The sequence below is a fragment of the Brassica napus genome, chromosome C2, assembly GCF_020379485.1.
Source record: "Brassica napus cultivar Da-Ae chromosome C2, Da-Ae, whole genome shotgun sequence".
Taxonomy (NCBI): domain Eukaryota; kingdom Viridiplantae; phylum Streptophyta; class Magnoliopsida; order Brassicales; family Brassicaceae; genus Brassica; species Brassica napus.
The window spans coordinates 39,965,734-39,989,423 of NC_063445.1; the positions used below are offsets into that span (position 1 = coordinate 39,965,734).

The 23,690-nt window shown below is 40.7% G+C and overlaps 2 protein-coding genes and 1 long non-coding RNA gene across 3 annotated transcripts; all 3 read left to right on the forward strand.

Annotated features, from left to right (window-relative positions):
- Positions 1 to 215: 215 nt before the first annotated feature.
- Positions 216 to 5,833, forward strand: LOC125581694. Its single transcript, XR_007319354.1, has 2 exons — positions 216 to 5,072; positions 5,169 to 5,833. It is a non-coding gene; the product is annotated as an uncharacterized LOC125581694 (long non-coding RNA).
- A 1,092-nt stretch (positions 5,834 to 6,925) lies between these two features.
- LOC125581693 lies at positions 6,926 to 13,658 on the forward strand. Its single transcript, XM_048747550.1, has 2 exons — positions 6,926 to 8,333; positions 13,421 to 13,658. Exons 1-2 carry the CDS (start codon positions 6,941 to 6,943, stop codon positions 13,441 to 13,443), a joined length of 1,416 nt encoding a protein of 471 aa, XP_048603507.1. The 5' UTR covers positions 6,926 to 6,940; the 3' UTR covers positions 13,444 to 13,658.
- A 1,123-nt stretch (positions 13,659 to 14,781) lies between these two features.
- On the forward strand, positions 14,782 to 16,167 carry BNACNNG60970D. The gene is made up of 2 exons (XM_013857025.2): positions 14,782 to 15,181; positions 15,622 to 16,167. The coding sequence occupies exons 1-2, from the start codon at positions 14,899 to 14,901 to the stop codon at positions 15,993 to 15,995; spliced, it is 657 nt and encodes a 218-aa protein (XP_013712479.1). The 5' UTR covers positions 14,782 to 14,898; the 3' UTR covers positions 15,996 to 16,167.
- The last annotated feature ends 7,523 nt before the right edge of the window (positions 16,168 to 23,690 follow it).

The window sequence follows — 23,690 nt, forward strand, 5'->3', positions numbered from 1 at the left end:
ACGTTTGGGAAGAGCTCGGTCGCTACGTAGCGACCGAGCTTGCTACGTAGCGACCGAGCTCGCTACGTAGCGACCGAGCTCTTCCCAAACATCGATACGACATTAGTCCATGCATTCTCCTGCTCGAGCTCGGTCGCTGCGTAGCGACCCTTTTCGAGCTCTTGTCCGATGACTCGCGTTTCCTCTGCAAAGCTTTTCGTAAGGAAGAATCTATTTCGAAAAAGTATTTGTTGAAGAAGGTTTTTCGTTTTCTTCTTCGGGGATTTGGACGTTAACTTCGTCGCAACCGTTTTCGACCCCAACAATAGTTAGTGTTCATGGGAAAAAGAAAGCAGAGATGGTGAAACAGATTCATGCTGAAGCTAGAAGGAACTTGGAGGAAAAGGCTAAGCAGTATGCTAGACAAGCAAACAAGGGCAGGCGTGAGATGGTCTTTGACGTGGGTGATCAAGTCTGGGTGCATTTGAGGAAGGAGAGATTTACAAATGAAAAGAAATCAAAGATGATGCCAAGTATTGATGGTCCCTTCGCACTCACACACAAAATCAGCAACAATGCTTATAAACTTGAACTGCAAGGTAATATGTTAGTGATAATTTCAATATTTCTGACTGGGCTCCTTTTGTTGCAGATGATCCAAATTTGAGGACAAATCCTTTTCAAGAGGGAGGGGATGATGTGATCATGGGAATACAACATGAACCTGTTCAAGAAGAGATGAACAGTGAAGATATCTTAGCCATTCCAGAAGAAGTTCCAATGACTCGTGCTAGATCAAAGAAGCTCATGGAAGCTGTCACTGGAATGCTTAAGTATATTGAAGATCAAGAAGAATGTCTTGGCCAAGTTTCTAATTATGAAGCCTTCACCTTTATGAAGTTCTCTCCAACCAGCTGATCAAAAATTTAGCAAAGGCTGTTGTGTGTGCTCTTTTTCCCTAGCTTGGTTTTGACCCACTGAGTTTTCCAAGTTAGGTTTTTAACGAGGCCACAACTGTCCTTACCATATGCCAATTGTTGGTCCATTTTAGTTATCTAAGTTCTATGACATTTTTATGTATTTTTTATGTTATGTTTTATTTTAAAAACTTTTCTTGGGTTGTCTCTAGGCATGGGGGACAAAGGGGTTATGTCTTTATATTTCCAAGGACAGCTTCTTGCATTATATTGTAACCAGAACCCTCTTTCTAATCTATCAATCATTTTCTTCAAAAAAAAAACTTGTTCCTTCTTTCTTTATCTGTCAAGATCTAGAAGCTTGCTGATGTTTAATATCCAGCTTTGGGTTTTCTGATTTAGTGTGTAATATCTGGATAAGAAACCTTGGAGTATCAAGAGATCAAACCATCCCTCTTGTGTCCCACTTCATTCCACAAGCCTTGGAAATTTTGAGTGTTTGATTCACTTTTGCAAGGATTATCCATGTTCTATCATTCCAGTACCAGAGATCTATCCTAGGATCTTTTTAAATTTTTAGAAAACCCTTATATCTCAATCCTATATATTGTAAACTCTCTCATTAATAAGAGATTAGACAGTTCAAAACAACTATACTCTTGAAAAATTTCACAATGATTCTCCATTAGTCTCTTAATCACACAACTCTTTCTTATTCTCTCTTAATATCTTCGCTATTCTCTTCTAAACTCAGATTTTCCAATTCAAACACTAAAAGTGTTACCGCGTTTTTAACTTTACGGGCATTTACAAGGAATGCATTACGTCGAATTTACTAGGACACGTGTATCACGAGGAATCTACCAAGGCCGAGTGTTTTAGCCATTACGACAAATTTACAAGGAAAAGTGTTTTACAAGAATCTACCAGACCTGTTTTTTCCATTACGACGAATTTACTAGGACTATATATGAATTCCTGAAAATCAAATCCCAAAACCCCAAAGTCACTTATCTATAACATCATATCTCTTTTACCCTATCGTCTCCTATATCATATTTTCCCTTAAACCCTAAATTCAAAGGAATATGTATTATAATCAAACAACATACACATGCATTAAGTCTTTAACTGATTTATATATTAAAAAAATATTTCAAATATACATTACATCATTCTGAATCATTCGAATTTTCATCAATATCAATAGAATGATAATCACCGCTTGCATCAAACTCGTCTTCACCTGCTTCATCATTCATATCGTTGGGAATATCTCATATTGACGGTTATTCGGATCAATAAGAAGGATGTCATCAGTTTGTTGTTCATGTACCTCGACTTCAGTGATACCCACTTCTTCTTGAAATGTGGTTTGGGGGATGATATTTCTCGATGCCTACATTCCTATTTATATGAGCAAAATAGAGAAAAGTGAAAGAGCAGGAGTTGGAGTAATTAATGTTAAGTAGTGGGAGGTTGGGTTTGGGTCGTAAATGGAGAATGTTAATCTTAATTAGAAAGAGGAATTGATCACCTTCAGCGTTACAATGACAGTTTATCCGATGGTTGCTAGGGTAAGCAAGGAACCGAAGATAAGTGGATCAATTTTTTAATTGGGCCCTTTCATGAACACGGCCCATAAATGAAATAAAAAGACGCTTAATTGGTAAATATGTTACGTGACCTCGTTTTCCCCTCTTTCCATGATGATATGGCATTCTAAGGAGAGAACAAAGTCTACTTTATTATTATAGATAGATAGATATGCATAAACGCTTAGGTTGGAAGAATATTAAATAAAATTATTAGTAATTCAAAACAATTAAACCAAATCAATTGATTTAGAGAACTTAGTCGTTACGAAAACATTATCTAGTAAGGATTTAATGAAATCATCATTAACTATCAACACTGTGGGAACCGAAATTCGCACTGTCGATTTCCGTTGATTTAGGAAAGATAGGAAGCCCTAAGTTTCCCAGAGTTCACAGATATCTGCTAAACCACACGCCAAACAATCAGAACACGTGAAACAGACTAAGTATGAAATTGATAAAACAAAAAGAGAGCGAAGAAGATCTTATTCCGAATTTGTGTATAAGCGTTTACAACAGGTAAGGCTGCCGTAAGAGCTGTCGGCGAGAACCTAGTTCTAACCACCTAAGACCTGAAAACCTAGTTGAGTCGCAACACGATATCAAAAACGGAAAATTGCCTAAATTGCTCTAAGTGCTAAGTTTTGTTCTGAGTAGAAAAATTGTATCCCTCTGCATCTTCGACCTCAACATCCTTATATATTCCTTTAGAGACGGTTTTCTCTTTCCATTTCTGCCCTCGGTCGAGTTTATCATTTCGCGGAAATATTCCATTTTTCTTTGATTTTTGTATTTATCTTCGGAAACTTCACATTTATCTTCCGAACTTGACATTTATCTTCTCCTGCGTAACCAAAGATAAACCGTCATAACGATTGGCTTGATTTCGTATAAAATCGTAAGTGGGCTCTTAGCTGCGTTCTGGGCCCCTTCGGGCCGTTTTCCGACTTAGACGTTTTTATGATTTCATAAAAAGAAGGCTTTCAAAGCGATGTCGATTCCGAAGAACATTCAAATTCCTCGTATAGTGTAGGCAATTCTAGGTGTTCAGCTAACAGTTGCCGCTTTATATGATCAATCTGAATGTTATTCGAGGAAACGAGTTCTTGCAGTTTTTAAATCGTAAAGTTCCAACGGTGACTCCGATCGAGATGAAACAAGAGCAGATTCGATCTAATCCCGAAGGGGAGAGCTACGAGGACAGGACGAAGGCAGGCAGGTTGATCCAACTCGCCGAACGGGCGAATTGGACTGCATGTTCGGTCTAACTTGCCCGTTCGGCGAGTTGGACGGCGTGCTCGGCCTAACTCGCACGTTCGGCAGGTTGGACTGATCCAACTCGCCGAACGGGTGAGTTGGTTGGTGTATCCGGTTCAACTCGCCCCTTAGGCTAGTTGGTCGGTGTATCCGGTCCAACTCGCCCCTTCGGCGAGTTGGACGATGGGTGTTTCGCTGTTCGGGATCCGTTGTTCGAGACTTTGTGTAACCTTTCTTGAAGACTTATCGTGTGAATCCTTTTCGGAATTGTTACGAACTTGATTTTAGGTTTTCACACGTCTCTATTCTTCTTCTTCTTTTGAAAGAGGACATTTCTTCTGAAGTTTTCGAACGTTGATTTCATCGTGACCGATTTTGACCCCAACAAACACGGTTTAGTAGAACATTTTTCGTAAAACAAAACATTTTTTACGAAATAAACTTCTGTAAAGCTAACTTCGACAAAGTTTTACTAAACATCTGTTCGTGAAAAGAAACTTAACTATTTTCCGAAACTAAAATTTTCAAAACTAACATTGATAATGTTTAAAGAACATGTTTTGTACCATAAAAGTTAACAGTATCTACGAAACAAACTTCTGCCAAACTAACTTTGATAAAGTTTTCAGACCATATTTCGTAAAGCAAAGCTGGACAGCTTTAGATAATCACTTTCCTAAAACAAAACTATATTTTCCAGACAACTTTTTGTAAAGTCATAAAAATGTTGATGTTTTAAGAAATAAACTTTGGAGAATCGAAGAGAACTACACGAAATGATCAACGGAAAACGAAGGACAAAAAGAGACAACAAGAGGACCTTACTCACCCTTTCTCTCTCCTTACTCACCCTCTCTCTTCTTCCTCACCATCTCTCTCCTTCCTCTCCATTTCTCTCCTTCCTCTCCATCTATTTCCTTGCTCATCCCTTTGTATCCTCTTCCTTGCCCCTTGCTTATCTCTCCGCGCCCACATCTCTACAAGACCTCATATTCGCCCCTTTGATGATCCTTCCTCGTGACTATCTCCTCGCCCTATCTAGTCGCAGTTACTTCTTTGCTCTTAGATCATCACCCTCTCTGTAATGACCCACCTCCACTATCCCCACTATCTCCACCATCCCCACCACTCCCACCATCTCCACCATCCCCAACTTCTTTAAAGAGAAAGAGAGAGAGAGGGAGAGAGAGAGAGAGAGAAAGAGAGAGAGAGAGAGAGAGAAAGAGAGAGAGAAAGAGAGAGAAAGCTCACCTGAGCTCGTCGCCGGAGCAACCGTGTGCCGTGATCACGTTCAGCTTGCCACCACCGATAAACGCCCTAGGTAACCGCCGAAAACCGCATTTCTTACTCTCATTTTCGTTTCCGTTTAGTAAATCACCCATAACTTCCTAACCATTGATCATCTCGTACATCCAAGGCCATCATCGTGTTCCTCTCGTCGAGGCTAAGCCGTAGACACCAACCACGCCTCAAACGGAGCCCGGACGAAGCCGCACGCGCCTCCCGAAGATTCGCCTAGGCGCGCGCGTGAAACACACGCGCCACCGCCGTCCGCCGGAGCCACCGCGAGTTCCGGCCACGCGCCGCCGTCTCCGACCAACGTTCGCCGGAGCCGCCGTGACCGACCACCGTCCGTTCGCCGCCGGGAAGCTGCCGCCGCGTCGCCGCCTCGCCGCCGTCGCCGCCGTTGACTTTCCGGTAAGCCGCCGCGTCGCCGCCGGCGACCGACACGGTGACTCGCCGGTGACTCGCCAACTCGGCCGAGTCAACCCGGTGAGTCAACTCGGTGACTCGGTCAACCGGTGGTTTGACCGGTTTAAATCGATTTCGATTCGGTTGGGTTAAACCGGTCGGTTAAAATCAATTGGAAATCGGTTAAGGAAAACCGGATTAATTAATTAATTAATTAATTAATTAATTAAATAATTAATCTTTGACCAGCGGGTTGACTTTCCCGTAAATATCCGTTTGAAAACCGTTCGAAAGGCGTTCTGACTCGAAATTTCGATCTGATTTCGGATTTGGAGTCCATTTGAGCAGCTGGAGTTCATAGATACCACCTCTTATTGTTGCTAAGGTGAGGGTCTATTCCCGAACTCCTCTTATTCGGCTTAGGACCTCGAATAAGTATAATTTATTTCTAATGTGTTCCGTCTGTGTGAAATCGAGTCTGTCATTGCTTGTTTAGTTTTAGGTTCTTTACATAAACCGGAACTAGGGGGTTAGAGGATTCAACATTGATTGTTTCACTTAATGTAAATTCTTAGCTAGGATTGTTTTTGTTTGGAGACGGATACAGAGTCGGACTGCTGTATGCCGGATTGTATGGAGGTCACGGCCAACTTTAGTCGACCGGTTGAGCCGTAGACTAGAAGTGTCGATAAATCGTCTACGGCGTGTGTTACCGAGCACTTTTTCGGTGTGTGTATGAACCGAGCACCTTTTCGGTAGTGTTTTGGCCTGTTAGTGGGCGGCGAGTGTGCACCTCGCTAGGACCATTGTTTGTTGCTTGAGTACTTTAGGTACTGTGTTTGACATGCATTAGAATTAAATTATATTTATTCGGAGTGCTATGTCCGGGTCCATGGACTTCGTGGTAGCATCCCATACCTCGCTGAGCGATTCCCCTGTCGCTCACCCCTCATTCTTTCCCCTTTAGGTGAGACGATGAGCAGGAGTGATTATCGGACCGGTGCTATTGGGCTTTTGGGCTTCTATCGCTTTTACCGCATTTATCTTTATCGGGCCTTTAGGCCTTTGGACTTTTCATTTATGTTATTCCTATTTCAGACTTTCAGTTTATATCGTATTTTATATTTCGGATGTTATCGATGTTGGGCTTTTAGGCCTTTTGGTACCGTATTGACTTTTATATTATATGAAGATTATTATTATTTGAGTTGTATTATTATTTTATTTCCGCTTTTATCAATTTATTATATTTCGAAAGTGGCGGGTGCCACAATTTGGTATCAGAGCAGGTTCCGTCCTGGCTCCGACCCGGGATGGCGATTTTTGGAGACCTGGTTTTATTCGGTTTTGACGGTTTTACACGATTTCAAAATATTTTCGGGGATTTGGGAATTTTGAAAATAAAAAATAAATAGCACCTTTTCGTTCGATATCACTGCTCCTTAAAATGTTGGTATCCAAAGTTCAGCGTAAGTTAAATTTTTTCTTTCCTTTTAGATGCCGCCAAGGAGAAGAACCACCCGTGCCCAGACCGCCAGAACCGTTAGAGACAATGTAGATGAGCATGAGCAGACCGCAGTTCCACCACCCGCGGCTCCACCAGTTGATCAGGATGCATTGAGACAGATGGTTCAGGATGCCGCTAGACAGGCCGCTCAGGAAGCACTTCAGCAGATTGCCCAGGAGGCAGCCAGGCAGGCCGCTCAGGAGGCCGCCCGAGTAGCTGCTCAGGAGGTTGCTCGTCAGATGGCTACCGTTCAGCAGGGACCGCAGATTCAGGTTCAGCAAGTTCCACTGGTTCATGTCCAACAAGATCAACAGATTCCAGCTCAGCACGATCATCAGGATCCCGTTCAGCAGGTTCCCCTTCCACAGGTTCCTCTGCAGCAGGGTCCAGTTCAGCAGTTTGCTCATGGTGTTCAGGATCTACCGCCACCACCACCGCGACCTCATGTTTACCCGGTTTATAATGAGAGGTTCTACAGGCTGACATGTCAGATGAGAAACATGGAGATGGAGCATTTTAGCGGGACAGTGGATGCTGTAGCTGCACACGATTGGAAGTTAGCCTTGCAGCGGAAGCTGGAGATTATTGAGTGTCCACCAGAGTTGTCGCTCAGATTGACTATGCAGTACCTTCGTGGAGATGCTCTTATATGGTGGGAGGGAATACGATTGAGCCATTTTGGGCCAGAGAGACTTACTTTCGCTGATTTCATTCGAGAGTTCGATTGGAAATACTTTCCGAAGGAAGCGATGGATAGGAAGAAGTGCGAGTTCGAGCATGTAAGCCAGGGAGAGATGTCTATCAGGGAGTATGAGGTTGTGTTCAACCAACTTCGCAGATTTGCAGGAGTGGGCATTTCAGAAGAAGACTTGATTAGAAAGTTTTTGAGTGGGATGCGAGTGGAGATTCGTAACAGGTGTCGCGTAGTCACTCACCACCGGTTGGGAGATCTGGTGGAGAAAGCTGCCGAACAGGAAGCAGGCTTGGCGGAGGAGAAGGAACTCGCCAAAGCAGTTCATGTTAAGTCTGGAAAAGCTCCAGAGTCTCAAAGGAGAGCAGGGGACCCGTCGGGATTACCGATATGTCCTCGTTGCCATCGCAGTCACAGTGGGCAGTGTATGAGGTGTCTTACTTGCGGTAGGATTGGACACATTGCTAAATTTTGTCGAGCTAGGCCATTGGATACGCCACCAGTCAGACAGATTGCAACACCAGCAGCACCAGCAGCGGCACATGTTTGCTATGGCTGTGGTCAGCCAGGTCACTTCATCAGAGATTGCCCGAGGAAGGACAATGCGGCACTTCCACCACCACCGAAGCGTCTAGCCATCGCTCCACGTGTGTTTGCGGTTGGAGATCCTCAGGGAGCTGAGCCGATAGCAGGTATGAGTCTTTTCCATACTTGTTTGTGTTTGGGTATTTTGGCTCGTGGTTGTCATGTGTAGTTAGTAAAAATCTCGTGTAGGATCGGTTTTAGTTGGAGGAGAGTCAGCTTATACCTTATTCGACACGGGAGCCTCTCATAGTTTTGTGAGTCCGCGCTTAGTCCAGTCTTGGTCTTTTCGGGGAGTCTTTGAACCGAAGGCTAAGCAGATCCAGACTGCCGGCACGGAGAAGTTGGGTGCAGTTGGCATTCATCACGATGTACCAGTTCTACTTGGAGGAGTCGAGTTGCTCGGAGATTTGACGGAGATGGAGATGAGCTCCTACGATGTTATACTTGGGATGGATTGGCTGTCGCGACATCGAGTAGTCTTGGATTGTCCGAAGGCAAGAGTTAATATCCCTAGAGAAGAAGGAAAGATCATTTGCGAGGGAATTCAGACACACCGGGAAATTTCTATCGTCTCCATGTTGCGTGCAGAAGAGTTATTGGAAAGTGGAGCAGAGGGATTCTTGGCAACCATTTCGATGGTTAAGGAGGACGGTCAACAGAAGCTACATGATATACCAGTGGTCGCCGAGTACGAGGATGTTTTTGAGCCTTTAAAAGGCCACCACCAGCTAGAGCGGACGTTCTTACAATAGAAGTAGAGCCAGGAGCAGCACCAATTTCACGAGCTCCATACCGTCTCGCACCAACTGAGATGGCAGAGTTAAAGAAACAATTGGAGGAGCTATCTGATAAGGGGTTTATCAGGCCGAGCACGTCACCGTGGGGAGCACCAGTGTTGTTTGTGAAGAAGAAAAATGGGAGAGAGTTTCAGACTTTGTATAGATTACAGAGGTTTGAACAAAGTGACCATCAAGAATAAGTACCCGCTCCCGCGTATCGACGAGTTGTTGGACCAGTTGCAGGGAGCTTCATGGTTCTCTAAGATTGACTTGGCATCGGGATACCACCAGATTGCGATAGCTGAGGGAGATGTGCGGAAGACGGCATTCCGTACCCGTTATGGACATTACGAATTTGTGGTGATGCCATTTGGGTTGACGAACGCACCAGCCGCGTTCATGAAGCTTATGAATGATGTATTCCGTGAGCACTTAGATAAGTGTGTGATCGTTTTCATAGATGACATCTTGGTTTATTCTGGAGTAGAGAGGAGCATGCTGAACATTTGCAAATTGTGTGGGTAAGCTTCGGGAACATCAGTTATTTGCCAAGCTGAGTAAGTGTAGCTTTTGGCAGAAGAAAGATTGGATTTTTGGGTCACGTGGTTTCGGAAGCAGGATTTGCCGTAGATCAGGAGAAGATTAGCGCCATTTCAGAGTGGCCGACACCTAAGAATGCGACGGAGATCCGCAGTTTTCTCGGTTTGGCAGGATACTACAGAAAGTATGTCAAAAATTTTGCTAGCATTGCAAAGCCAATGACACGGCTAACAGGAAAAGACACACGAGTTTGATGGGACAGAGGAATGTTCGGGGAGTTTCACTGAGTTGAAGCGCGACAGCTGACCCATGCGCCAGTTTTGGTACTCCCGAGGCTAGGGGTACCATATGATGTTTACACTGATGCGTCAGGCACCGGATTGGGATGGTGTATGATGCAGGAAGGTCAGGTCATTGCCTATGCATCACGACAGTTGAGGCCTCACGAGACCAATTATCCTACTCATGATTTGGAATTGGCAGCAGTTGTATTTGCATTAAAGATCTGGAGGTCATACTTGTATGGAGAGAAGGTGAAGATTTTCACGGACCACCAGAGTCTGAAGTACATATTTACGCAAACGGACTTGAATTTGAGGCAGCGTAGATGGATGGAGTTGTTAGCAGACTACAATTTGGAGATCACATATCACCCGGGAAAAGCCAATCATGTGGCGGATGCCTTGAGTAGGCGCAGGAGCAGAAGCGATATATCGGGAACCAAAGAGGTCCAGGAGCTTACTGGGACACTTGCTAGTCTAAGATTATGTGCAGTTACTGTAGAGGGAGAGTCAGTTGGCGCTGAGGCTGTAGCGCGGGCAGACTTACTATGGAGGATACGCAAAGCTCAGATAGTGATGAAGCTTGCGTAAGCAGATCGAGATGGAGAGTATTGGTTTTTTACAGCAACCAACGGGAGTTCATGTATCGAAACAGGATTTTGTGCCCAATGATGAGTTGTTAAGAAAGGAGATATTACAGCAAGCACACACTCGAGTTTCTCTATTCATCCAGGAAACACCAAGATGTATAGGGATCTGAAGCGATATTACCATTGGCCTGGTATGAAGAGAGATGTTGCTTAACTGTATCGCAATGTCAGACGTGTCAGATGGTTAAAGCCGAGCATCAGGTTCCTAGGGGTTATTACAAAACCTGCCATTACCGAAGTGGAAATGGGACATGGTAACTATGGATTTTGTGACGGTTTGCCGACTACATCAGGAGGGAAGAATGCCATATGGGTAGTCGTGGATAGACTTACGAAGTCAGCCCATTTTCTAGCAGTTAAGAAGACAGACAGAGCTGATCAGCTAACACAGACTTACATCAGCGAGATTGTAAGATTGCATGGAGTTCCGGTCAGCATTGTATCAGATCGGGATACAAAGTTCACGTCTGAGTTTTGGAGAGCCTTCCAGAAGGCGCTTGGGACGAAAGTTCATATGAGTACGGCTTATCACCCGCAAACAGATGGTCAGTCAGAGAGGACTATTCAGACTTTGGAGGATATGCTCAGAGCTTGTGTTTTAGATTGGGAAGGTAGTTGGGTGAAGTATCTACCTCTAGCCGAGTTTGCCTACAACAACAGCTATCATTCGAGTATTGGGATGGCACCATATGAGGCTCTATATGGTAGGCCTTGTCGCACACCACTTTGTTGGACGGAAGTGGGAGAGCACGTGAGATAGAACCAGCCATGGTTCAAGAGACAGTCGAACAGGTTGAGATGCTCAAGATGCGGCTTAAGGAAGCCCATGACCGTCAGAAGAGTTATGCAGATAAACGGCGAAGAGATTTGGAGTTTCAAGTTGGCGACCTAGTATACCTGAAAATGAGGACATTTCAGGGAGGATCTAAGACTCGGAAGCTAAAGAAGCTTAAACCAAGATATATGGGACCATATCCTATTTTGGAGCGGATTGGAGCAGTTGCTTACCGACTAAATTTATCAGGAGAGTTATCAGATTTCCATGACGTGTTTCATGTTTCCGTTTTGAGGAAAGTAGTGAGAGAGCCAGAGCTCATTTTGCAGCAACCACCTAGAAACCTTGGCAAAGGGTTACGTGGGTTGTGCCAGCCAGTAGAGATATTGGATCGCCAAGTGAAAGCAGATCGTGGAATGATGACCATGTTGATCAAGGTTCGTTGGGAGGGAGACGGAATTCAGGAGGATACCTGGGAGTCCGAGCCCCAAATGAGGATTGATTATCCAGAGCTGTTTCGGGATGTCATTGGAGAGTTTGGTGATGTGAATTCGGGGTCGAATTCCTTGTTAGTGGGGGAGAATTGTAATGACCCACCTCCACTATCCCCACTATCTCCACCATCTCCACCATCCCCACCACTCCCACCATCTCCACATCCCCACTCTTCTTTAAGAGAAAGAGAGAGAGAGAGGAGAGAGAGAGAGAGAGAGAAAGAGAAGAGAAGAGAGAGAAAGCTCACCTGAGCTCGTCGCCGGAGCAACCGTGTGCCATGATCACGTTCAGCTTGCCACCACCGATAAACGCCCTAGGTAACCGCCGAAAACCGCATTTCTTAAGCTCATTTTCGTTTCCGTTTAGTAAATCACCCATAACTTCCTAACCATTGATCATCTCGTACATCCAAGGCCATCATCGTGTTCCTCTCGTCGAGGCGAAGCCGTAGACACCAACCACGCCTCAAACGGAGCCCGGACGAAGCCGCACGCGCCTCCCGAAGATTCGCCTAGGCGCGCGCGTGAAACACACGCGCCACCGCCGTCCGCCGGAGCCACCGCGAGTTCCGGCCACGCGCCGCCGTCTCCGACCAACGTTCGCCGGAGCCGCCGTGACCGACCACCGTCCGTTCGCCGCCGGGAAGCTGCCGCCGCCGGGAAGCTGCCGCCGCGTCGCCGCCTCGCCGCCGTCGCCGCCGTTGACTTTCCGGTAAGCCGCCGCGTCGCCGGCGGCGACCGACACCGGTGACTCGCCGGTGACTCGCCAACTCGGCCGAGTCAACCCGGTGAGTCAACTCGGTGACTCGGTCAACCGGTGGTTTGACCGGTTTAAATCGATTTCGATTCGGTTGGGTTAAACCGGTCGGTTAAAATCAATTGGAAATCGGTTAAGGAAAACCGGATTAATTAATTAATTAATTAATTAATTAATTAAATAATTAATCTTTGACCAGCGGGTTGACTTTCCCGTAAATATCCGTTTTAAACCGTTCGAAAGGCGTTCTGACTCGAAATTTCGATCTGATTTCGGATTTGGAGTCCATTTGAGCAGCTGGAGTTCATAGATACCACCTCTTATTGTTGCTAAGGTGAGGGTCTATTCCCGAACTCCTCTTATTCGGCTTAGGACCTCGAATAAGTATAATTTATTTCTAATGTGTTCCGTCTGTGTGAAATCGAGTCTGTCATTGCTTGTTTAGTTTTAGGTTCTTTACATAAACCGGAACTAGGGGGTTAGAGGATTCAACATTGATTGTTTCACTTAATGTAAATTCTTAGCTAGGATTGTTTTTGTTTGGAGACGGATACAGAGTCGGACTGCTGTATGCCGGATTGTATGGAGGTCACGGCCAACTTTAGTCGACCGGTTGAGCCGTAGACTGGAAGTGTCGATAAATCGTCTACGGGCGTGTGTTACCGAGCACTTTTTCGGTGTGTGTATGAACCGAGCACCTTTTCGGTAGTGTTTTGGCCTGTTAGTGGGCGGCGAGTGTGCACCTCGCTAGGACCATTGTTTGTTGCTTGAGTACTTTAGGTACTGTGTTTGACATGCATTAGAATTAAATTATATTTATTCGGAGTGCTATGTCCGGGTCCATGGACTTCGTGGTAGCATCCCATACCTCGCTGAGCGATTCCCCTGTCGCTCACCCCTCATTCTTTCCCCTTTTAGGTGAGACCGATGAGCAGGAGTGATTATCGGACCGGTGCTATTGGGCTTTTGGGCTTCTATCGCTTTTACCGCTTTTATCTTTATCGGGCCTTTAGGCCTTTGGACTTTTATCATTTATGTTATTCCTATTTCAGACTTTCAGTTTATATCGTATTTTATATTTCGGATGTTATCGATGTTGGGCTTTTAGGCCTTTTGGTACCGTATTGACTTTTATATTATATGAAGATTATTATTATTTGAGTTGTATTATTATTTTATTTCCGCTTTTATCAATTTATTATATTTCGAAAGTGGCGGGTGCCACACTCTCCTCCTTGCCTTTTTATCCTCCTTTACGTGCTCGCACAAATGTGCTCATCTCATTTGCTTGTAACAACTAGCCGTAAAAGCATTTTTCGAAAAGTATTCGAAACCCATTGTTTCTGTAAAAACTGGTCAAACGTTGAGTCAAAAAAGTTAAATTGTTAACACTAAAAGATATTTTTGGACGAAAAGAAATCATTTTCGTCATTACATAAACTAACATCATAAAAACCGCAGTTCTGAACGAATGAACGAAAACAGCAAATTTTTTTTTAAAATGACATAAATCATAAAACGGCCTAAATCATAAAATGGCCAGCAATAACCTTAAAAAAACAGCCCGTGATAATGAAAATTGTAACGAAACTTAAATAATTGATGGTATATTTGCTCGGAGAGGAAGAATGAATAAAAACGAGAAAATGAAAACTTTTGAACAAAATAAACGTGAATCTTAGAGAAAAGAAAGAATCCAAGAATGGAAAGTTGATAAGTTCAAATCTACAAGGAGACGGCCAACCTAGATAGTACTATGTAAACAAAGGTTTAGAGTTTAGACAGAACAATTAGTCTTTTATTCACGATTTCTTAGATTCCACATGCTCTACATAAGTACATCCGATTATTTTTAGGGAAATTAGTTTTAGGTGGTCTTAGTCTAGCGAACCTAACTTAAATGCTTTTCTGTTATGCTTTGTTGTTTTATTGCATGTATCCGATTAGTAGACGAATCTATTATACATAATTCTGTATAAAAGAATTACGTTCTATTTGATCATCGAAAGAGATACTTGACAACCTTTCATAAAACATGGAGAGAACCGTATAAAAACTATGATTTGTTGTATTTTGCTATTCAAGCTAACCAGCTCAGCACAAAGAAGATAATTATGACCGAGTCGGTCAGACCGACGGAAGCAAGACCACGTGGACAGCACATGGCAAAAACACCGGTTCAAGAAAAAGTAAACCGAGACATCTAGAATCAGCAACCCGGTAAGCCTCGAATATTAGCGAGAAAGATTAATAAGAAAGGACGTGGCATTTATAGCCCCAACATAAAATTTAAAGGCTATTAACTCTAGTAAAAAGGTCTTTGTTGCTTATTTGATTCAACAACAACACGTTCTCGTGATTTCTCTCCGAACTAGGGTTTGCTCACACCGACAACGATGATCCAGCTCCTTTACTCGGTGATCTTCGCCGAGATGGCGTTGATCCTCCTTCTCCTCTTCAAGACGCCTCTCCGGAAGCTCATCATCCTCACCTTCGATCGCATCAAACGCGGCCGCGGCCCCGTCGTCGTCAAAACAATCGGCGCCACCGTCTTCGTCGTTCTTATGTCCAGCGTCTACAGCTTGCTTAGTATCCAGCGCCGATCCGAGGATGGTGCCGTTCTCAATCCTACTGATCAGGTCCTCGCTTCCAAGCATCTTCTCGAAGCTTCTCTTATGGGTAAGTTAACTTCGATCTCTTAAAATCAGTAAAAGTTAGTTTCTTAGATACGATTGTTGACTCTTTTAGAGAGGAACTGATTTGACTAATCGATTAGAACACGTAACAATCTATCTCTGTGGCGCTGATCCAACAATTTGAAATTGGTTTCTTGATATAATTATAGTGATCAAGGAGGAGGATCTGCTTTAATGGGTGTATTGTAATCTTTAACATTCACATACCAATCTATTTTACTTTGGTTAAACCAATATGGTTATTAAGCGTTTTATCAATCAGTATCTGTGCACAGAGGATTTGTTTGGGTGTTGAGGAGTGTAGTTAGTGAATATCATGATCAATATGAGTTGACATCAGCTTTCAAAAGGATGAGATCTCATTTGCTTGGGGCTGGCTAGTTTCTTTTTTTTTTTATTGTTACTGAACATTTTACAATTCAGGGTTTGTGCTGTTTCTTTCGCTAATGATTGATCGACTACACCATTACATAAGAGAATTGCGGTTGCTGAGGAAGACAATGGAGACCGCAAAGAAACAGAACAGAAGTTTCGAGGATGGCAAAAACACGAATGGGGAAGAAGTTAAAGCGCTTGGAGGAGAAATCGCAGTGTTGAAGGCGAAGATCAAGAAATTAGAATCTGAAAGTGAAAGCAAAGGCAAAGAACTGAAAAGTGCACAAGCTGAAACAGAGGCTCTGAGAAAATCAGCTGATGGGTTTCTGATGGAGTATGATAGGCTGCTTGAGGATAATCAGAATCTCAGGAACCAGTTGGAGTCTATCGGCCATAGCCCAGAGGGAAAGAAGAGTATGTGAAACAGAGAAATACAATGGTATAATATGTAATATTTTCTTTTGTAGAGCCCAAAGAAACTTTAGGATATCTGGATTTCTGATTTTTGCGTTCATGCATTATGATATCATCTTCTCATCTTTGAAAATACTTTAATGTTTGTTTTGATATATATAGTAGACATGAGTTGCGGTATATTTATGAATCCTAATTGAGAAAAACAAATGACATAAGTAAACACTTAGGTTCTAAATTAATCAACACAAAGTGAAAATAATTGATTAGATTATGTATTTTACGCTGTAGTAAGAGATTTGTCGTATAGCTTTTTTAAGGGATACACATTCAGATATCCGTTCAAATTTAGTCAATAGATTTGGATTTTTAGAGTTAGAAATTTAAATATGATTTAGATATTTGAAATTGGATTGGATTTGGGTTGAATCATTGTAGATTTGGTTCAAATTCAAGTTCGGGTACCTATTTTAGTTATTTATTTTTTTAACAAAAATCCAAATATATTTTATCCTCAAAATCCGAAAACAAAATTAATATAAAACATTAAAAGTTAAATAATTTCAGACTAAATACTTAAATTTACATAAAAATAGTTCATTTTAAATATTTAGATGGAGAAAAATATATAGTTTAAGTATTTTGAACATATTTTGTTATTTTATATATTTTCATATTAATGAATATCTAATAGATATATAATTAAAAATAACTAATATATTTAAATATATAATTATGTTTTAAATATTTTCGGTATCCAAAATATTTCAGTTTGGATCAGATTTGGATTTGGTTATCCGGATATTAAACCTTTAGATCCATTTGAGTACTTAATCAATTTTAGTTTGTGTTTAGTATTAATTTTAAATCAAGTTCGGTTCGGTTTTTCAGATCCAAATATTTTACCCAAATTTACTTTCTTGTACAAATATAAAGAAAAATAATAAATGTAAAACTAATATGTTAGGCTTATTTTACATACATACTTATTGGACCATACTTTAAGAATACGAATAAAAATGGTTGAGCGTTGTGTCAATATTGTTGGACATGGTAAAAAATTGACATAGTATATAACTAATAACGTGTACTTTCTAATAAAAGTTCTTGGTAAATATGATAAAACACGATACAGTGGAGTGAAATAGGTTAGAGTTGCGTCAAAAATAATGTGATCTCTTCCGTACATGAATTCTATTTTTAAATTGATTTCGCGAATTTTATTTTCTTTTAAAGCTTTTATTATTTCTGATTTTCTTAACAATCTGATTATGTTTCTAATTTTTGGTTTGATATGAAAACTCTGTAAAGAAAAACAATACTTGGCTAAACTAAAGATCCAATTTTGTGTTGTGTTTTTCACCTTAATTCATAACCAATCACAATTATTTGTAGTTTTCGTATGCATACACCTCAACCATGGTCAAGTTCAGCAAGATACGAAATTATCAATTTCTAAAAACATTTTTGTTCCGACATTTTAGTTGATGTGAATCTCAATGATTTTGTAATTTATTTATTTCAGCAATGATACTATTCAGTACTTGTCGGGAGATACTATTCAGTACTTGTCGGGAGAGAACTTTAATTCACTAATACAAATGTTAAAATATGAAAACTAAAAATGAGCTGATTAAAAAAAATTAGGATGTGAACTCATTAAATTGTTTGCGATTGAGTTAAGAAAATTAGTGTGTGAACACATTAATTTTTAAATGATTGTAATGCTGAAACGTAAACATTTTAAAGTTGAAATTATTGTGAGACCGACACGTTAATGTGTGTGTGAATACATTTATTACAAATGATTTTCTTTTAATATATAAGTGATTGTTGATGATTATTTCACATTGCCATAGATAGATCATTACCTAGTTTACCAAAGTCAGATATTGTTCATACATTCAGATCTGAAGGAGAACTCTTTTGGACACATGGGGATACAATCACACCTTAACTAGGTATTTAGCAAGAGCATTAACCAGTGACGGACCCAACGTAATATTTAACCGGGGTCAATATGAACAACTTTTGAAAATTAAAATTAAAGGGTGTCAAAGAAGATGATTAACCCAGGTTTTGGGGTTGTCAATAAGAAGAGATTAACCATTTTTGCTAGAGACACTTTAACAAAATCTACGCAATTAAAATTTTTTTTTTGAACAAGTACGCAATTTAATTTATTTTTTCATTTTAGGGGCGTCAACTATATTGGAGTGAAGATTCCACATCCGAAATATGAAAGGGACATGAGTAATATATAAGAGACTTGGGTCAATCCACTAATCGCTAATTGATTTTAAGTTGAAAGCCCAGAAAACTTATCACGGTATCAGAGCGGGCCCAATACCCTGACCCATTAATCCGGCCCGAACAATGGCCCGATCATCCCATTAGCTGATGGCCCATAGAAGGCTCAGTTCCGCCGAGATCGCTAGAAAATAAAGCATGATTTCGGAGGGGGTATGATGGATTCTGCGAGATTAATGGTTATACGAACCATTATCTCGAGGGAGGGTATTGGAGAGAAGATCCCACATCGAAATATGAAAGAGACTTGAGTAATATATAAGAGACTTGGGTCAATCCACTAATCGCCAATTGGTTTTAAGTTTGAAGTCCATAATAAACCCGAATCTAACATGGTATCATAGCCCAGATCCTAAATACCCTAAACCCCTAATTAATTAACCCTACCCGACCGGGTATAAAGTCGTAATAAACTCGCTTGACTGAGTATAACTGTCTTAAAGTTCCGATATTTATGGCCGATAAGAGTCATCATCTCGAGGAAGGGTATTAGAGATATATATCCCACATTATTTCTTTATATAAACTATGCATCTTGTAACATTATATTATTTTCATGAGAGTCTAATATAATTCTTCCATAAACAGTTTTGTGTTATTTACTCTCATCAATTTGTCATGGTATCAGAGCAAGAGCAAAATTAAAAACATCAAATACTTCTAAATTCATTGTTCTTGTGTTGCTCTGCAAAAATCACAGGATAACAACGCTTCATTCAGAACTTCTTTATTCACGACTTGAAGAAGAAGATTTTCACTCAATCATAGTTTTGCTGTCTTTGCAAAATCGCAAATCAGCAAACCTATTCTCTATTCTTTGTTTCTCAATTTGAAGCAAAGAAAATTCATTCAAAAATTCAAGCATTCATTCATCAACTTCCGTATGGCTATTAGCTCACGAAAGATTCAGATTTCTTGACGGCAGTCTACCGGCAGCCGATTCATCCTACCGTGAAGATTAGACAGCAAACAATCATCTCATTGTAGGATGGATAAAACAAACAATCAAACCAAAAATCAGATCATCTATCTCAACTCGCGAAGTGGCAAAAGAGTTATGGGACATTCATCAAGCTTCCGCAAAATTAACAACCATCTGTTTCACAAACTTTTGAGTTATTTTTACTACTATATTTTAAAGATTGTCCAATATCATATGTGTTACCATGTATGAGTTTGAGGGAGGGTATTGGGAGATCTAGAAGATCGACTTAATCCAATGGCCAATATTAGAGTATGAATTAATATATTAGAATATAAAACTTATTATTATCTATTATATACTATTCCATATTAGTTTAGGAAATTAGTTGATTTATTCTCTATATAAACTATGCATCTTGTAACATTATTTTCATGAGAGTCTAATATAATTCTTCCATAAACACTTTTGTGTTCTTTACTCTCATCAATTTGTCAAACTAAACCAACAATACCCTTGGTGCAATCAAACCTCAACTGCTTCCCAACCAACTTTTGCTTCATTTCTACTCCCAAGTGTGACACCTTCTACTACACTTGACACAACAAATCGAATAAAAGATAGAAACAAGTAAATATACTTTTCATACAAGCATTTCCACTAGTGTTAGATCCTGTCAACATGTGAAAGTAATTAACAAAACAACTTTTATTTCAACGGCTTTCCTCTGACAGCATCTTCCACGAGTCATCCTGCCGTCTTCTTTGGACCTTCCCCCTTTGAATTCTCGTTCACTGATATTTTCTTCTCCTTCCACTTCTTCTATCTGCATTGGTTCTGCTTCTACTTGTGTTGGGGAAGAGACTACTTTTTTGTACAATACGCGGGTTTTTGTTATCTAAAGGCTGGTGCAGGAGTTGATTTTGAAGGGCCTGCTGCTTCACTGTCACATGAAGATGAGCTAGATGACGCTACTTCTTCAGGTTCTGGTTGGGCGTTAGGGGCTTTCTTAGGCTTAGCAGGAGCTCTGACTCCACGTTTCTGAATCACAAACGATATGAATATGACAATGGAAATTGACTTACTTATCCATCAGATATAGTTAAAGTCGTGTACCAGAGGTTGCTGCGGCTTTGGAGTTGATTGTGAAGCAAAGCAACATATTGCAGAATATCAAAGATTCTGTTCTGATCATAGCTTGCAAGTCATTGCCTGTATATAACAGCCATATCTCCAGCTCTTGTCCTCAGCTCCGAAAAAGTATGGTCTATGTCATTTTCATGGAGTGAGAGATACGACCTTAAGAAGGACTCGTAGACATATATGTGCACATGCCCTGGTTTAAGGGTACCACAGGTATATCAAGAATGCTAACTTAGTTTAACTGTACGTTGGAACCCCTTGAGAAGAAATGAAGACAAGTTATGAAAAAAACATGATCATAGTTGGAGAAATGAAGTGGAGTTTGGTTTAGAATGCTCACCATGAGACAAAGCCATCGCAAAGCCAACTCTTTCAAAAACAGTCAAGCAAGCAACCAATATCCTGTAAAGGAATTACTTATGACCGACATAGCAAAGGAATTTCTAAGTTAGGATAAAGCAAGTTTCCTTTTTCAATAGAATAAATTTTTGGTGTTTTTCTTATTGTTAAGTATAAAGATCTTTTCCTAAATCAATTTAGGAAAACTAATATGTACCTTGATCTATAAAAGGGGTTCAAGGAGATTAATAAAATTCATCTTCCAGCAATGAACCTTATTCTCAAGAGAGACTAGGGTTAAAGGAAGTCTAGCTATTATCAATTCTCTGTTCTTACTTGGTTAATCACGGCTCCGGTTACGAGATCTCAAACGCAGGCACAGGCTCATAACAATTTGGTATCAGAGCCGAACGAAACCATGGGAGACGAAAACCTGGTGATGGCGCAACTCGCGCTTATGTTGAAGAAGATTGATGCCCTTACAGAAACCGTAGCAGAACACGGAGAAACTCTGGAATCACTCACTACAGCTCATAGGAATGAAGAAGCAATGCGAAAAGGAAAAGCCATGGACAACACATTAGTGAAACTATCGATGGAGGAGCTTTCTGAAGTTGAAGTATTGATCTCACTCAAATTACCCTAAAGACTGAATTGCCCTCTCAAATAAAAAGTTCAATTGTATTACTTAGGGATCAAATCCACAAGGAGCTAGGGAACCTAATAACTCTAATCAGATTGATGAAGCTAGGTTCATTATGTTTAAATGTAAATAGCAGGTTGTGAGTAAGGTAGTTGCTCGATTGGTTTGATTGGGTTTTGACACTTAAATGAAATAGCTAGACTTAGGGTTTCTATTCAGGTAATCACGATTATAATCCTGCATATGCTTAACAGTTGTATGCATGATATTATAGAGCTCAATCGCTTATGAACAAAACGATCGGCGTTTGCTTTCTAGGTTTGTCTATTGACCAGATCTAAGTGTCGATCGATGATTCTGGAGGAATATCGATCGATGCACCTTTTGCACTGTCGGTCGATTATTCTATAGGAATATTGATCGACGCGCTCTTAGTCAGGCTTCACGCGCGGGTTGAATAATGCTCACTAGGCTTCCTAGATCAGCTTTCGCCTTACTCTAAGAATCCTAGCTCAATTAGGACGGTTTCGGGGTGAGATTCAAGTGTTAAGTTGTGCCTACAACTCTTAAGTCAAGGTTCTAGCTAGCTAAACTAGAAACATACATTAATGACAATCCTAATGATGAATATCCCAACTAGAAATCTATAGTTGGGGCTAATCTCTCATAACCTATTTGAACCCTAAATCTAACAGTAGAACTACTCAGACATAGCTAAGGAATTCATAACAACAGTAAGGTATAAAAACTGAGTAGATATATAATAGATAATAATGGAGTTCCAATCACAAATCTCTTTGGATCTTTTCTCCAACTCTACTAAAATCCTAGAAAACCTTTTTGCTGTGAAAACAAGAAAGCACACTTTGCCTAAAACACTTTGGCAAACTATAAATATTAGGTTAAAAACTCGCCAAGGGAAATCTTGTAATTTGGTTAAGTCTTGGGCTCTAAGTCGGCTGGAACCAAACGAGCTTCTGCGCGCTTCGCTGTCGATCGATGTCACAAGGTGTGCATCGATCGATTATTTCCTCTGAATTTCGACCTCTGGTCTTGCTCGATGGTCAGCTCGGATGTCTTCTCCTTTTATCTTCAAAAATGCTCTAAAATCATCACTTTCTTCCAAATCACTCCTGAACCTATAAATATACTAAATAGACTCTAACACATAGTAATTAGTTATTAAAACACTTATAAACCATGGCTAAAAGTGGGTAAAATTCATGGCCTATCAATTCCCCACATTTACCTTTTTGCTTGTCCTCAAGCAAAACATACAGTGAGTCTCTCTGAAAGAGGTTTGAAAACAGCAGGTACTCACAAATTTAATTCAGAATCATCACCTTAGGAAATCCTAATCTCCCAAGCACATTATACCGTATCCTAGTCTAGCAACCAAATTCACCTAGTCAACAACTTAGCAAATCATGTATGACAATCCCCTCTACCAACCTCATTTCTTGCATAAATAAAAGTGTTGCCTTTACCTTGGGAATATCGATCACATGATGCAAGGATGCTCAAACAAGTATTTGGACCTGAAGGTAAATGAGAGTTCCTTTCCTCTCTCTCTACTAGTTTCTCTCTCAGTCAAATTCTGCTTTTATTGCAAGATCATTGACCAAGATTGTATAGGCTTCCATGAATCAAGCTTTAATGGTTTTAGCCACCAAATCCTGTTCACTTCTTTTTGACCTATATCCTAGGATTATTTGTGAATCAAGCCTTAATGGTTGTAGCCACCAAATCATGTTCTAATCCTTTACCTATAGAATTCTTATGAATTAAGCCTTTATGGTTGTAACCACCAAGTCATGTTCGAATTCATTTCCTAAATTATCATCTATACTTATATATATATATATATAACTTTTAAAAAAAATTCGAAATAGAGAGAGAGATGGTGATAAATCTACACAAGGCTTTACATTCCAGACCTGTTTGAAGAATCCGATCCCATATATACCAAGCCCAAGACATGCAAAGTTGAGCTCAGTTAGGTTGGAGGTCAGCTTTGGTTCCTTCAAACATTCTCAGCAAGTGTAACATAGTTGACATGTTGATCAACTTTGGTATCTTTAGTGCTATCTGCAACTAGTAAGTCTAGAATGGTGTGGTTAGAAAACAAGCGAAATCAATAAGTTCATTGTCACCTTCTTGACTCAATAAAAAATTCTTTCTGAAAACATTTCAACAAGACCCATTAAATAAACTAATATCAGTAAACTTCCCCCAGACATAAACTACACTGTCTCCGGTGTAAATTCAGTCGTAGTTATGGTGATAACTAAAGCAAAAGGACTCAATTTAACAAGTAAGAACGATACACCAGCCGGTATACATGTC

Excerpts from the sequence above, each read along its gene's own strand:
- LOC125581693 (XM_048747550.1), top strand. The coding sequence starts at position 6,941 with ATGCCGCCAAGGAGAAGAACCACCCGTGCCCAGACCGCCAGAACCGTT. Across the intron at positions 8,334-13,420 it reads GGGAGCTGAGCCGATAGCAG|GTGAGACCGATGAGCAGGAG; the intron begins GTATGAGTCTTT and ends TTCCCCTTTTAG.
- BNACNNG60970D (XM_013857025.2), top strand. The coding sequence starts at position 14,899 with ATGATCCAGCTCCTTTACTCGGTGATCTTCGCCGAGATGGCGTTGATC. Across the intron at positions 15,182-15,621 it reads TCTCGAAGCTTCTCTTATGG|GGTTTGTGCTGTTTCTTTCG; the intron begins GTAAGTTAACTT and ends TTTACAATTCAG.